The sequence below is a fragment of the Asparagus officinalis genome, chromosome 7 (assembly GCF_001876935.1).
Source record: "Asparagus officinalis chromosome 7, Aspof.V1, whole genome shotgun sequence".
In the NCBI taxonomy this organism is placed as follows: Eukaryota; Viridiplantae; Streptophyta; class Magnoliopsida; order Asparagales; family Asparagaceae; genus Asparagus; species Asparagus officinalis.
Genome location: NC_033800.1, coordinates 144,673,607 through 144,688,458, shown reverse-complemented (window position 1 = coordinate 144,688,458; position 14,852 = coordinate 144,673,607). Strand labels below are relative to the sequence as shown.

The window sequence follows — 14,852 nt, the reverse complement described above, 5'->3', positions numbered from 1 at the left end:
CACTTGGCCAACATCATCCTCACGAATTCTTCGTAGTTCACCTGTCCATCACCATCTATGTCAGCCTCCCTTATCATCTCTTGCACTTCTTCATCGGTCAGCTTCTCCCCGAGGTTTGTCATCACATGGCGGAGCTGCGCATCAGTTTCAACACACAACTTGGTCAGATACAGACAGAGGATGATACATCACATCGGGTTACCCACCAACTTCAGCATTTCAAATACAATCGTCTGAAGAGTCACTTTACCTCTGCAGCAGAGATGAAACCATTTTGGTCCTTGTCGAAAACCTTGAAAGCCTCCCTGAGTTCCTCCTCAGAATCAGTGTCCTGTGATGCGTATGAAAACTCAAACAGTTAACCAATAGCATAAAGCAAAATCTGTTACCTGAATATATGTCCTGATATGATTTATCAAAGACAGGAAACATACCATGGCAAGTCAAATATAGACGAGGATATCACCATGCCTGTTCCTATGCGGGCTAAGTTGCATTGCAAGAAACCTTCTCCAATTTTCCATTATTATACTACAATAAACCTTAAAACCATACTGCCATGATTTTTTGAAATTTTCAGAATACTCCCCTAACAGTGTCAAGGGCAGGCATTTAAGACTTCAAGTTACAAACGGGAAACCAAGTGGTGAAGCATAAGACAATTTAGGGATTTCATGATTTATCATGTCAAAGGAGGTACCCAGAAAAATGAGCTACATATTTCCTGGGAAAGCCACATGAACCAGGGATCTCAAGTCCACGTTGCACAGCAGGTGTGGGTACGGGTGTGGGTGCAGTTATGGAAGTAGGGCACAAGAACGTGACTTGCTTTCAGTGTAGATACCCAATTGAAATCATAGTTTTGAACCGAATATGGGCTGAAAAGAACCCAGCTCATGTCCACAAGTTTCACAAAGTGAATATGAAGCATAGAGGTATTGGATATGTGTCTAAGAAGAGTATGAGTGTTTTAAATTAAAACATGAATTATGTAATAGAGTGCTGTGTGAATAAATGTATGCATATACTCAAGGAGCGTCCAAAGAGTGGCTGACTTGTGCCAGTGTCCGGTACGTATTGGGAACGGGTGCAGTTTCATGACAGAATACCGAGGTAACATAGCAAGTCGGGAATATTTTCAAAAGGGATAATAGTTGCAAGTATATTATTGTACAAGAGCATTATGCACATGCACCTCTCGGAAAGGATAGAGAATATAGCACTTAAGGATAAAAGCTTTGCAGATGTGATGAAGTCATGCTGATGTCATCTATGAGAAATTGCAAAGTGCATAAGCAAGAGCAGGCACAAACATAATCATGTACAATTGGCAACAAAGTCCTCTATGAACATCAACATAACCACACACAAAAAACAAATGTTGAAGAAACCAACAACTATCCTATTAAGTGAGTGCACAACCATAATCTTGTACAGGCGGTAAATTATCCTGTGCGAACATCAACATACTACATAAATAAAGCAAAATTTCCAAGAACCTTCAACTATATTATGAGAGAGAAATAGAGTGTGTGACAAAAGTCCTTCGTGAGCATCAATATCCTTATGTCAGATGAGACAAAAAGGAGACAGACTAATTTTCATATTTCATACCGTAGAAAGCCTGGGGGAATGAACTCATTGAAGCAATCACAATGAGTAGCTAGACTGAAATGTGAATTTGCATGTTTGTGTCCTTTTGTCTCTGTGTAAGCATGAGAGAGAAAGAGAGGGAGGAGGCTATGTGGTTTGTAGAAACATTGAGAAAACAATGTCTACAAGTCTACAAACCAATGTTAAAATTTGAGGAAATGATGTCTACTACTCTACAAAGAAACCAACAAACAGCTACCGTGATCTACTATTTTAAATTAAGCGCTCATCACAGTTTTTTGCACATGGCTTGAGTTGTACTGATGCATCATGCATGCAAATGAGAAAATTCACTCAAAACGCTTCCACGGCATAAAACAAAATGGATTTGTTAAAACAGGTTTGTTTGAATGCGTTACTAAGATTTAGAGCATAGAAGGATCCACCTCCACTAGGTTTTCCATTGAGATATGCTTTAAATGTGCATGTCATTTCAGACGATTGCTGTGAAATTATGTTGCATGTTTTTACGATTGAAACATCCAGTAAAGACACTTAATTTGCAACAGATTAAAAGGCAGGAGATAATTCCACAACGTTCGATAATTTAGATGCATACCAAAAACCAAAACTGTAACTTCAACATAGATGTATGATCCTGATAAAGAACACCAAGTTCCTGAGACTAATACTGAGAAGTGCAAAACCATGAAACATGCATGCTAATGGCGGGTCATGCAAGAGCTGTAATTTCCACCTAAGATGAGGTTTCATGGTCTATGCATATGCTTTTGACACCAACTTTAGTGAGATCAGTTGCTATGATCTGAAAATAATGACAATAACTAACAGAAGCCTGAAGAGTCAATTTGCAATTCAAGGCTTCAAGCAGATATCAAGAGAATAGAAGGCGATATAAAGTTAAAACAGAAAAGTATACCAGACCTTGCTAATGACAGTGTCTCCAAATTAACCATGTATTTCAAAAGCTGCTGCAGAAAACTTCAGAAAATTCTATTCTATGTTCACAAAATTTCAAGATTTTATATCTTTAATGAACTCAAAATCAAATAGAATAGAAAAAATTTCATAATTTCATAATATAATATCTGCAAAAATTGTGACCTATATCAATATGAACTAGACAATAAATACTTTAGACCTCATATCTAAAAGCATGTTCCTGATTCCTAATTTCTCAAATAGACGGCAGAATTCACTGAGATGATGTTATGCAGAAGTTATCACTTTTTAAAAAATAAGGAATATATGAAGAAAAAGAAGAAGAAAAAACCCTAATGTTTGCTCAAGTGTGCAAAGCAGAGAAATGGTTGACAAGTACTTTTTTCTGGCTCTCTACATTTATATTAGAGTTGTCTGCTAAAACTAGAAATATAGTAAGGAACAACTAAAAGACATGACTCAAATTATATATCAACAACAGAAACTTAGACACTGAAAATGCTCTCACTTTCATTTTTCGAGCCATCAGATTCAAGAACTCTGAAAAATCAATTGTCCCATTTCGATCAGCATCAACCTCATCTATCATATCCCGCAGTTCAGCTTCAGTAGGGTTTTGACCTAAGGATCTCATCACAGTACCCAATTCCTTGGTGGTAATGCATCCTGAAACATGAAAAGCATAGTAACAAGAGAATAAGAGGATGTAAAAATTGCAGGACTTACATATAAAAACAGGTCTACACACTACAATGGAAATGAAGGTGTTTTCAGAATAAACATCAACCAACTAGAGTCACATTTTAACTACCGAATAAGAAGTGGCTTCTATTTTATTCATAAAACTCCAGTATATAAGATAAACTTAAACTGACAAAACCTCCAAAAAAAGAAAATTTCTTCAGAAGTACAATTACCATATAAAAAGCACAGCTAACCAATATTATACAACTCAAAATACCTTAGAAAGTAATCAGCAACTAAAACATATCTTTAAAAATTGTTTATGATTTAAAAAAAGGAAGATAAATCAGGTCAAACTTGAGGTGACTTAGGTTTTCCTCAGTTAAATAAGTGATTAAGTGTCACGTCATATTTTGTAGACATAGATGAAGTCACATACTCAAAATAGTAAGAAACATTTTGTTTTTAACGTCCTACATCAGATGGCAAATAACATCTGAAACTAATAAAGAATTCCAATTTTAAGAAAAAATTTCAACCAAAACATGATAATAAATACTCAGGAAATGTGTTTTATTTTGCCACAGATATGAAAATGCAAGAAAATTGCAACAACATAACCATATTAGCTTAAGCTCAAAAGAATTAGATCTTGGTTTTCTGCATATGTTCTAATCTAGTTAGAAGCAATTAATTCTATATTATAACCAATTCAAGCGAATCATTTCTATAATTATCATGATCAATCAATCAAATTGAATTTCAGTTTAACTTAAAAGAAATCCCATGAAATCAGAATTAAAGTTCTAATCGCATTCTGATATAGAATGGCACCTTGATAAACACTACTGGCTTATGTTATTCTAGAAATGTGGTTTTTTTGGGGGGAATTTTTTGCATCCATCACATGTGCATTTTCCTATGTATTAATGTATCCAAAAAACCTACAATTTATAGCAGAAAACTATGATAAGTAGTGATCTATAAACAATGTACAGCCCTGCAACATATTATGAAGACAGAACTTATAACAGAAGGTTGTGACAAACATAGATAGCAGTGTCACGTCATACTATTCAACAAAAAACATAGGTGAGTCATGACTCAATATTCCAATCAAATCTTTCCAGAACCAAACCCAGAAACATTTTCTCCTCCTACTTGTAACAATAGCTTTGAGTTGACATTTACATAATTATTTTATTGAAAGCTTACATAATTATTTTATTGAAAGCTTTCAGAGCAAATAATGATTGCAGGAAAAGGTCGTCTGTTTGTTAAAAATGCATGTAAATAGCATAGTAAAAGATTATAAAATTTAGATGAAGTAACTTTCTCTGGTTACTAGAAACAAAAGGCACTTGAGGACGAAAGGCAAATGTTTAATAGGAAATAATTCATATTTCATAATAATTCAACCTAAACGTCAAACTAATCTCTACAGGAATTTCTACACAAAGTAACTTTCTCTGGTTACTAGAAATGTGTTTAATAGGCAAATGTTTAATAGGAAATAATTCATATTTCATAATAATTCAACCTAAACGCCATTTGGACCCACAGTCTCTTTCATGAAAAGATATGACCTAGAATACTTCCAATTACTTAAAGAGATCCCTAACATATGGCCCCCCACTTTCTTTACAAACTAACATACCTTGTATAATAAATACAAAAACATTTTAGGAGCCATATTATCCCAATGAAAGAAATATCTCGGACCAAAACAAAACATACTCTACTTTCCTATCACATGTCTATGTACTAATCCAGATGTTATTATTGTGTCATAGTCTAAAAAGGTAGAGATATCCAAGTCCATATAAAACAAAAGGGGCTACAGATCATTCACGAGGAGCTACAGACCATTTGACAAATTAAGGATATAATGAACTAAGGATCTGATCTAAAATAATAATAAAAAATATATCCAATCAATAAAAAGAACATGACCTGCTCATTTTTAAGAAACTAAACTCCAAAAATTTCCAGCAATTTAATAGAATCATTTCCACTTGATATTAAGCATTCAACTAAGTGTGATTAAAATTATTGACTCGATAATATCTAACAAATCACAAGTGGATTGTTTAACCCAAGGGATTCAGCTCAGATCCCCCCTAAAAGTTACAAAATATCAACTCTGATTGCCCTAAAAATTCAGATCTAGGGTTTGGAGCGAAGTCCAAACGCAAAACAACACGCAGGTAAGTAAAAACGAAAAAAAAAAATTAGGTAAACAGCTCAAGGATATAAGATCTCAGAACTGCTTTCATCCTTAAAGATGAAAACCCTAGGAATTGAGATCTATGCTTCTAACAACAAGATTTAACACCATTACAAACACAAACACAAGATCAAAACAACAAAACGTAATAAATTCTTCCACTAAATTCAAATTAGGGCAAATGAAAGAAATGAACTAATCGGGAAAAAAATCAAAAGGTTTTCGCGAAACTACTGGATTTCTAGAAAAAATTCAAGAAAAAAATCTCAAGAATGATCATTCATGCAACCGATCGTTCATGAAACACTGAAACTACTCGATTTCTTGAATAAAAAAATAAAAATCTAATCTCAAGAATGATCATTCATGCAACCGATCATTCATGAAACACTGAAACTACTCGATTTCTTGAATAAAGAAAAAAAAAATCTAAAGAATGATCAAGGGTTCCAACAGCACAGCAAACAGCAAGAAGAACGCAAACACGAGATCAATACACCAAAAATCCACAAAATCCTACATCTCCTTCAAAATAGAGGGAAATCAGAGGAAAATCATTCATCTAACTCGTCGATTCCTTGATTAAAGCAGAGCGATCTAAACCTAGGGCTCACAATGAGAGAGAGAGAGAGGGAGGGAGAGAGATTGAGATTTGGTACCATCGCCGTCTTTGTCGAAGAGGCTGAAGGCCTCCTTGAACTCAGAGATCTGCTCCTCGGTTAGCTTTTCCGCCATTGCTCGAGCTTCTTCAACACGATTCGCTCCTTGTGAAATAATGAGGAAAATAGCGGTCGCCGCAGTTTTATAGGCTTTTTGCTTCTGTGGGCCAGGACTTTAGAGACACGTGGCGCGATCCGGTGAGCTTGTGTTGATCTGGCGGCTATTAACTTGACAGTTATTTCTCAGCTGTTTCGCCGTTGACGTGTTTAAAAAAAATAAGAGAAAATTACCTCCAACCCCCAAATTTTAAAAATCGGTGTGACCCAGCCCTCCTATTTTTACCTATGTGTTGCACCCCTCAATTTTTAAAAAATTTATACCCAGCCCCTCCAGCTCACCTCTCCCCAAGTTTCAATGTATTTTATATCAAAATCCCAATTTTACCCTCAACAACCTTCCTTTTTCTTCTTTTTCTCCTCCTCCACTCTTCATTTGCCCCCTCCATCAACTCCCTCCTCCTCTACTCCTCCTCCTCTCCGATCCTGTGGCGACGTCGACTCCCTCTCCCGCGTCGAGATCTACCGCTTGTTGGGGTTTTTCTAATGGCCGACGACAACATTGCTGACGACTTCGTTGTCGTTCTCAGCTACGGACATCAACGACGACATCGACGACGAAGACGCCTCCCTAGCAATGAAGCCGCCAACTCCCTAACCCACTCCAGATCCAACTCCTATAAGCACACATCAGCCCCTTCCCCTATCCAAGCCAAGTTCGGCTAACCTCAGCCCCAACCTCGCTGATTTATCACCGCCACCACAATACACTCCGCCCAAATGCACGCCACATGTTCGACCTAATGACTGAACACCACGTCCAACCCTTGCACCTTCCAATCTTTGAAATGTCATATCAGCCTTCAGCCGACGCTCCGCCTCCAACGTTACACCACTCACATCGTGTTACGAAGCCTCCATACCCCAATGGTGCACCACCTACACTGTAGAGTTTGACGCAAAGGTGGCGACCATCAGGTCGGCGATGGTGAACGAGTTGAATGAGATAGGGGATACGACGCTATTCATTACGGCGGAGAAGGGGTATTTGGATATTGTGGTGGAGTTGTTGAGGTACACGTATGGAGAGAGCTTGGCAAGGAGGAATGGGTTGGGGTTTGATTTGGTTGATCGTCAAAATAATTGGGAGAGGATGTGTTTGTTTTTGTGTGTGTGAGTTTGTTTGTGCCGCAATTGTTGTAGGATTTTGGTGTACGTGTGTGTGTGTGTGTGAATTGTTGAATTTTATCTACTATCCAACTTAGTGGAAAAAAATGACGATGAGGATGAAGTCAAAGGGCAGTAAATAAGGCTTATCGGGTTATTGGGTTTCGGATCTGTGTCGAATGGTATATCGGACTCGGAGATGGCTGACGATCAACAGTAGAGGGTAGGGCCCGCCGCTGGAGCAGGATAGTTGGAGGGATGGGGGGGCAAAGGAAGGAGCGACGACAGTGGAGGCGGATGTGAAACACTTTTGTAACGAACCGATCATCACAACTGAGCAACTTGCAACGAACCAATCGCCGATTAATATGAGTTACGGATGTGAAATACTTTTGTATGTATGAACTAAAATACTTTTGGGTGTATGTAATAGCTAAATACTTTTGTATGTATGTAGTAGCTGTGTATATGAACTGAAGTACTTTTGTAGGGATGTGAACTATAATGCAAATGTGATATAAAATTGATGCACAAATTTGTCCTATTAACTATTGAAATACTTGTATATATCATTAATTGATCGCCACAACCGAGCAACTTGCAACGAACCGATCGCCGATTAATATGAGTTGCGGATGTGAAACACTTTTGTATGTATGAACTGAAATACTTTTGGGTGTATGTAATAGCTAAATACTTTTGTATGTATGTAGTAGCTGTGTATATGAACTGAAGTACTTTTGTAGGGATGTGAACTATAATGCAAATGTGATATAAAATTGATGCACAAATTTATCCTATTAACTATTGAAATATTTATATATGTCATTAACTATTGAAATACTTTTGTTAGCTTGTTAAGTTACTCTGTTTGATTGTTAAGTTACACATGTTAACTTTTCTTGGTAGCTTGTTAAGTTATACATATAACATGTTAACTTCCACAGGTAGATTGTTAAGCTACACAGATAACATGTTAACTGTTTTTTTAACTTGTTAAGTTACACAGATAACATGTTAATTTTTCTTGGTAGCTTGTTAAGTTACACAGATAACATATTAACTTTCACAGTTAGATTGTTAAGTTACACAAATAACTTGTTATCTTTCTTTGTTAACTTGTTATGTTACACAGGTAACATGTTAACTTTCACAGTTATATTGTTAAGCTACACATGTAGGTTGTCTAAAAATCACAATATATAATTGATCCCCATCAAATGCCGATGATGGAGGTTACAATCTGACGACTTCCAGAAGGTTACAATTTGAAGATTTTCACATAGATCAATGAAGGTTATAATCTGACGACCTTCACGATAACCAATGAAAGCTCTAATCAACAGCCTTCACAATCAACATCGCGAGTTACAATTTAACGACTCTCATATTTTTAAGGAGCCAAGATGAAGATTACAAGATGGTGATCTTTGTAACGCTCTAGCAAAAGAGACTACAAATTGACGGTTTCTTCAAATTCAGACGCGGAGCTCACCTATGCGTCCCAGATTCAAAACGCATAGCTCGTGGCCGCGTTCCAAATTCCCAGAACAAAACGCGGAGGTCCTCCATGTGTTTCAACACCAAAACACTGAGGTCCTCCCCGCGTGTCAACATCAAAACGTCGAAGTCAGACCTGAGTTGCAACATCAAAACGCGGGGGTCAGACCTGCGTTTGTTGTGTTTGACTGGTTCGAACAGAACCTATACGGTTTTAAAACTGTATCTTTACTTAATGGGGTTGGTTACATCCTATTATGGAAAGATTTTAGGAGAGATTGCACCCCTTAAACTCTTGAACAGTTCCAAAACTGTTTCCCACGATTTGGGGGCGGTTACACCCTACTTAGGAGTGATTTAAGGGACTGTTACACCCCCTTAATCCCCTATAAATAAGAAGAAACTCAACTGAGTTAAAAATTAGAACTTCTTGGCTCGGATTGACCCTTCGGCTTAGCAGCAACGGGAGAGATCCTTGGGCGAGCTTTTGAGGAGATCGGCATCATCCTTCAATGAAGATCATCTTCAACTTCGACAACAGAGAGCCTTCATCCTTGGCTATAAATCGATTTCGATTAAATCAACTCTGTCATTGAGTTTCAAACTCGTTCAGAGTTATCAGCTCGTCTAGAGTTCTAAAACTTGTTTTGCAAGTTCTCCACAACGTCAAATCGTGAGGAGAAGACTATATTCCAGTGAATCAAGACGTTCGGATCGTCAACGAGAAGCAAACTCAACACGAGCATTCGAGGGAGGCATCTCATCGCCACCGTAAAGAACCCAGAATTAAACAAAGGGGAGAATCCAGATCGTTCTCCTCTCTTTTGTAATCAGGAAATCCAATTGTAATTGAGATTAAAGGAATACAAGTCAATTTTCCTTCATTTCTTTTTACTGTAAATTTTCCACCAAACAACACAGATAACATGTTAACTTTCCTTGGTAGCTTGTCAAGTTACACGATAACATAAGTATATGCCCACCTACAAAAAATGTGAACGTTGAAATTTTATATATGTCAATAACTGTGTATATTTGTTCTATTAACTATTGAAATACTTATTTATATCATTAGCTGTGTATATGAACGTTGAGGATTTACCTGTTAACTATAATATATAGCAAGTTAACCTGATCTTGTATATACTTACGCACAGCAGAATGAGGTTAACTATAATCCATTACATGTTAACTATAGTTGATTTGCTGTTAACTCTTACATGTAATTTGTTAACTATAATAAATATCCTGTTAAACTCTTAATCCATAAGTTAACATGTTAACCATAAGTATATGTCAACCTATAAAGTAGTTATGTAGTTGTATCACATTACACCCCAGATATGGTTAACATGTTAACTATAATTTATGTATAGATTATAGTTTGTATAGATTATAGTTAACAGGTAAATCCTCAACGTTCATAGACACAACTAATGACATAAATAAGTTTTTTAATAGTTCATAGGACAAATATACACAACTATTGACATATATAAATCCTCAATGTTCATATTTTTTGTGGGTGCGCATATACTTATTTTATCTAAGTAGCTTAACAAGCTAATAAATAAAGTTACCATGTTATCTGTGTAACTTAACAAGCTACCAAGGAAAGTTAACATATTATCTGTGTAACTTAACAATCTAACTGCAAAAGTTAACATGTTTGTAGACGTCAAAAATGCTTACAGACATCCAAATATCACTCAAGACAAAGAGAAGGTGATAAACATCAGTATCTAAGTCATGGGAGATCATACAAGCCCAAAGGAAGCAAAAGGATCTGTGAATCAACACAAAACAATGTGAATTCACAGAACAATGCAAACTACAGCGTGTGGGCGCGGCAGTTCATGGTGCCGCGGCTACAGCGCGGCAGCTCATAGTGCCGCGGCTAAGACGCGGCAGTTCATAGTGCCGCGGCTTGGGCGCGGCAATCCATGGTGCCGCGGCTACTATAGGGGATGCTACAGCGGTTACGAAGCAGTTATGTGATGATTATGTGAAGTCTACGTGGCGGCGTATCAGAAATAGAACGTGTGCTGACGTGCGCTGCAGTCCATGCTGCCGCGCCAATAGCCGCTGCAGTCCGGGGTGTCGCGGTCAAAGGGATAGTCATTGATCGGCTATTTCTTCAGTTATCGTCTAAGGAGGCTATAAATACCCCCCTATAGCCATCATTGACAGGGGCTGAGCATTTTCCAGAGAGATTAGAGCAGAGAGCCTTGAGTTTTGGTGAATTAGAGCAAGAGAGAGAGTCTTCCTTCTTCACAAACATCCTCAAGAAGCTTCTAGCGAGTCCTAGAGATCTAAGCTCAGACTTGATCTTTGGAAGAGTGAACATCTTACATCGATAAGATATTCGCTTCAAATTCTTACTTCGATAAACGAAGGAAGAATCATTAAACCCCTCACGGTTCAATCAGAATCTGTGATTTGGTGGTCCACGAGTCAAAGCGCTCCCGGCACAGGCAAAGATCCCACGCAAGCAGCGATCCAAACAACGATCCTGCGTTTGTTTCTAAGAAGTTGTAGTTTTCATTTTGTTGTGTAAAAGAGGTCTTATAAAAAGACTATTTCTTTTGAATTTATTGTAATCGACCGAAGATATAATGAATTCCATAACAAAACCAACTTTCGCTGAAAACAATGTTATATGTATAATTTAACAAGTTAACAAAGAAAGTTAACAAGTTATTTGTGTAACTTAACAATCTAACTGCAAAAGTTAACATGTTATATGTGTAGCTTAACAATCTACCTACGAAAGTTAACATGTTATCTGTGTAACTTAACAAGTTACTAAGAAAAATTAGCATGTTACCTGTGTAACTTAACAATCTAACATAGTAACTTAACAAGCTAACAAAAGTATTTCAATAGTTAATGACATATATAAGTATTTCAATAGTTAATAGGATAAATTTGTGCATCAATTTTATATCACATTTGCATTATAGTTCGCATCCCTACAAAAGTATTTCAGTTCATATACACAGCTACTACATACATACAAAAGTATTTAGCTATTACATACACTCAAAAGTATTTCAATTCATACATACAAAAGTGTTTCACATCCGCAACTCATATTAATCGGCGATCGGTTCATTGCAAGTTACTCGGTTGTGGCGATCGGTTCGTTACAAAAGTGTTTCACATCCACCTCCACTGCCATCGCTCTTCCCTTTGCCCCTCCTCATCCCTCCAACTATCCTGCTCTAGCGGCGGGCCCTACCCTCTACTGTCGATCATCGACCATCTCCGAGTTCGATATACCATCCGACACAGATCCGAAACCCAATAACCCAATAAGTCTTATCTACCGCCCTTTGACTTCATCCTCATCGCCATTTTCTTCACTAAGTTGGATAGTAGATAAATTTCAACAATTCACACACACGCACACACACACACACACACACACACACACACACACACACACCAAAATCCTACAACAATTGTGGCACAAACAAACTCACACGCACAAAAACAAACACATCCCCTCTCAATTATTTTGACAATCAACTAAATCAAACCCCAACTCATTCCTCCTCGTCAAACTCTCTCTATACGTGTACCTTAATAACTCCACCACAATATCCAAATACCCCTTCTCAGCCGCAATGAATAGCATCGTCGCCCCCATCTCATTCAACTCGTTCACCATCGCCGACCTGACGGTTGCCACCTTTGCGTCAAACTTTACAGTGTAGGTGGTGCACCATTGTGGTAGGGAGGCTTCGTAACATGATGTGGGTGGTGTAACGTTTGAGGCTGAGCGTCGGCTGAAGGCTGATGTGACATTTCAAAGATTGGGAGGTGCAAGGGTTGGGCGTGGTGTTCAGTCATTAGGTCGAACATGTGGCGTGCATTTGGGCGAAGAGTATTGTGTTGGTGGTGATAAATCAGCGAGGTTGGGGCTACGGTTGGTCGGACTTGGCTTGGATAGAGGAAGAGGCTGTTGTGTGCTTATAGGAGTTGGATCTGGAGTGGGTTGGGGAGTTGGCGGCTTCGTTGCCGGGGAGGTGTCTTCGTCGTCGATGTCGTCGTTGATGTCCGTATCTAAAAACGACGGTGGAGTCGTCGGCGATGTCGTCGGCGGTCATTAGAAACCCCCAACACGCGGTGTATCCCAGCACGGGAGAGAGAGCCGGCCTCGCCACAGGATCGGAGAGGAGGAGGAGGAGAAGAGGAGAGGGTTGAGGGAGGGGGCAAAGGGGGAGTGGAGGAGGAGAAGAAGAAAGAAGGAAGGTTGTTGAGGATAAAGTTAGGACTTTGATGTAAAATGCATTGAAACTTGGGGAGAGGTGAGCTGGAGGGGTACAAACTTTTCAAAAATTGAGAGGTACAGCACATAGGTAAAAGTAGGAGGGGCTGTGTCACACTGATTTTTAAAATTTGGGGTTTGGAAACAATTTTTCCAAAAAACAATATCTTGTGCGGTTATTAAAATGCAACTAGGCAATGGGTTAGTTGTAAAGGCGATTGAAATGTGAGCATTTCGTTTTTTTCAAAATATATAGCGTGTTCTAACTAAATTTGATTGTTAATAAAAGAAATTCCTCATTTGACTAGTAATTTGTCTAGCAATTTAGGGTCAAAAAAATAATTTATTTTATCTTGAAAGAGAATTGCAGTTGTCTTCATTAGAAATGTCTCATGTAAATGTTATTGAATACAACTGAAATTATAATTACTTGGTTTAATTGTAAAATTTGATAATTTAAAGTGGCAGTTGTATGTCATTAGTTTGAAATAATTTTTTTTGACTTTTATTGTGAACAGCTATAATTAAAGTTGCAATTTACCGCCATAGGTAACCCCAAGAGATTATCGTTACTATTTATATTCAATATGTGCATGTTATTGGAGTTTCTTTTCCCTCTTCCTTTTTTACAACTATAATTATTAATAGCAGTGAAACAATTTAGTACGGACCACGTAAAATATATCACGTCTGTTATGGTATTCACTCACCCAAGATACATATATTTGCAAAATGATACAATAAGAGTCCTAGCAGAATAAACTCAATCCTTTGGCCGACTCCCACAGTCGTCTCTCGACCTTAGGGGAAGGAAAGACCTAGTTAACTCTCAAGAGTTCTAGGCATTTGATTACTCAGTCGAATTACAAGTCATTGGTACTTTATCAAGGTAAATCCAATACACGACATATGGTCGAATCCTCCAGTACAACTCGACCATCATGGCTAATTACAAGTCATTGATACTTTATCAAGGTAAATCCAAAGCACGACATATGGTTGAATCCTCCAGTGCAACTCAACCATCATGGCTAATTACAAACCTTGGTACCTTATCGGGAATAAATCCAAGTCGCAATCACAGAGGCATTGGCCCCGTCGACTCATCAAGCCGACACTCTGGTGTCGACACGAAAGGCAATCTTGGTCGGCACGAGAGATCCTAACATCCCAGATGAGTCGGCATCTCTATATTGACTCAAGAGACGGTTCTTGGCTAGGATAAGATGACATTCCGACCAGTCGGACACGTCGACATTCTTTCATGTCGACAAGAATGACGTGATCAGTCGACCCTATCATCGAGGATGACCCTACTTAGGGCACTCGACCACTCGCTGGGTAATTCTCAGAAACGACTAGGAGGACATCTCCTGCTGCCGACTAAGTTAAGAACTCGACCCCAGTCTCAAGCCTCTCTCCCAGAGCATATGTCAACATCTCAGTCCACCTCGGACAAGCCTTATCCAGATTTTGACCTGATAGGTCTCCATGACTTGTCAGCTCAATCACTTCCTAGAAAATACGGAGACACGCTCTCATAATGAAGTGACTTCCCCTCCAGTTGCCGGCCGACACCTATAAGGCGAGGGATGATTCAGCATGCCAGCATGCCTTCTGCCACGCTCTCAATCGCTTTTCAGAAAATACGAAGACATCCTCTCCAGAGTTGAAGTGACTTCCCCTCCAGTAGCCAGCCGACACCTGTAAAGTGAGGGATGACTCAAAT

The 14,852-nt window shown here is 38.4% G+C and overlaps 1 protein-coding gene across 1 annotated transcript; it reads right to left on the bottom strand.

The window, feature by feature from the left end:
- LOC109848581 (calmodulin-like) lies at positions 242–6,251 on the bottom strand. The gene is made up of 3 exons (XM_020418152.1): positions 6,127–6,251; positions 3,065–3,222; positions 242–331 (listed from the first exon to the last, which is right to left on the bottom strand). Exons 1-3 carry the CDS (start codon positions 6,200–6,202, stop codon positions 242–244), a joined length of 324 nt encoding a protein of 107 aa, XP_020273741.1. The 5' UTR covers positions 6,203–6,251.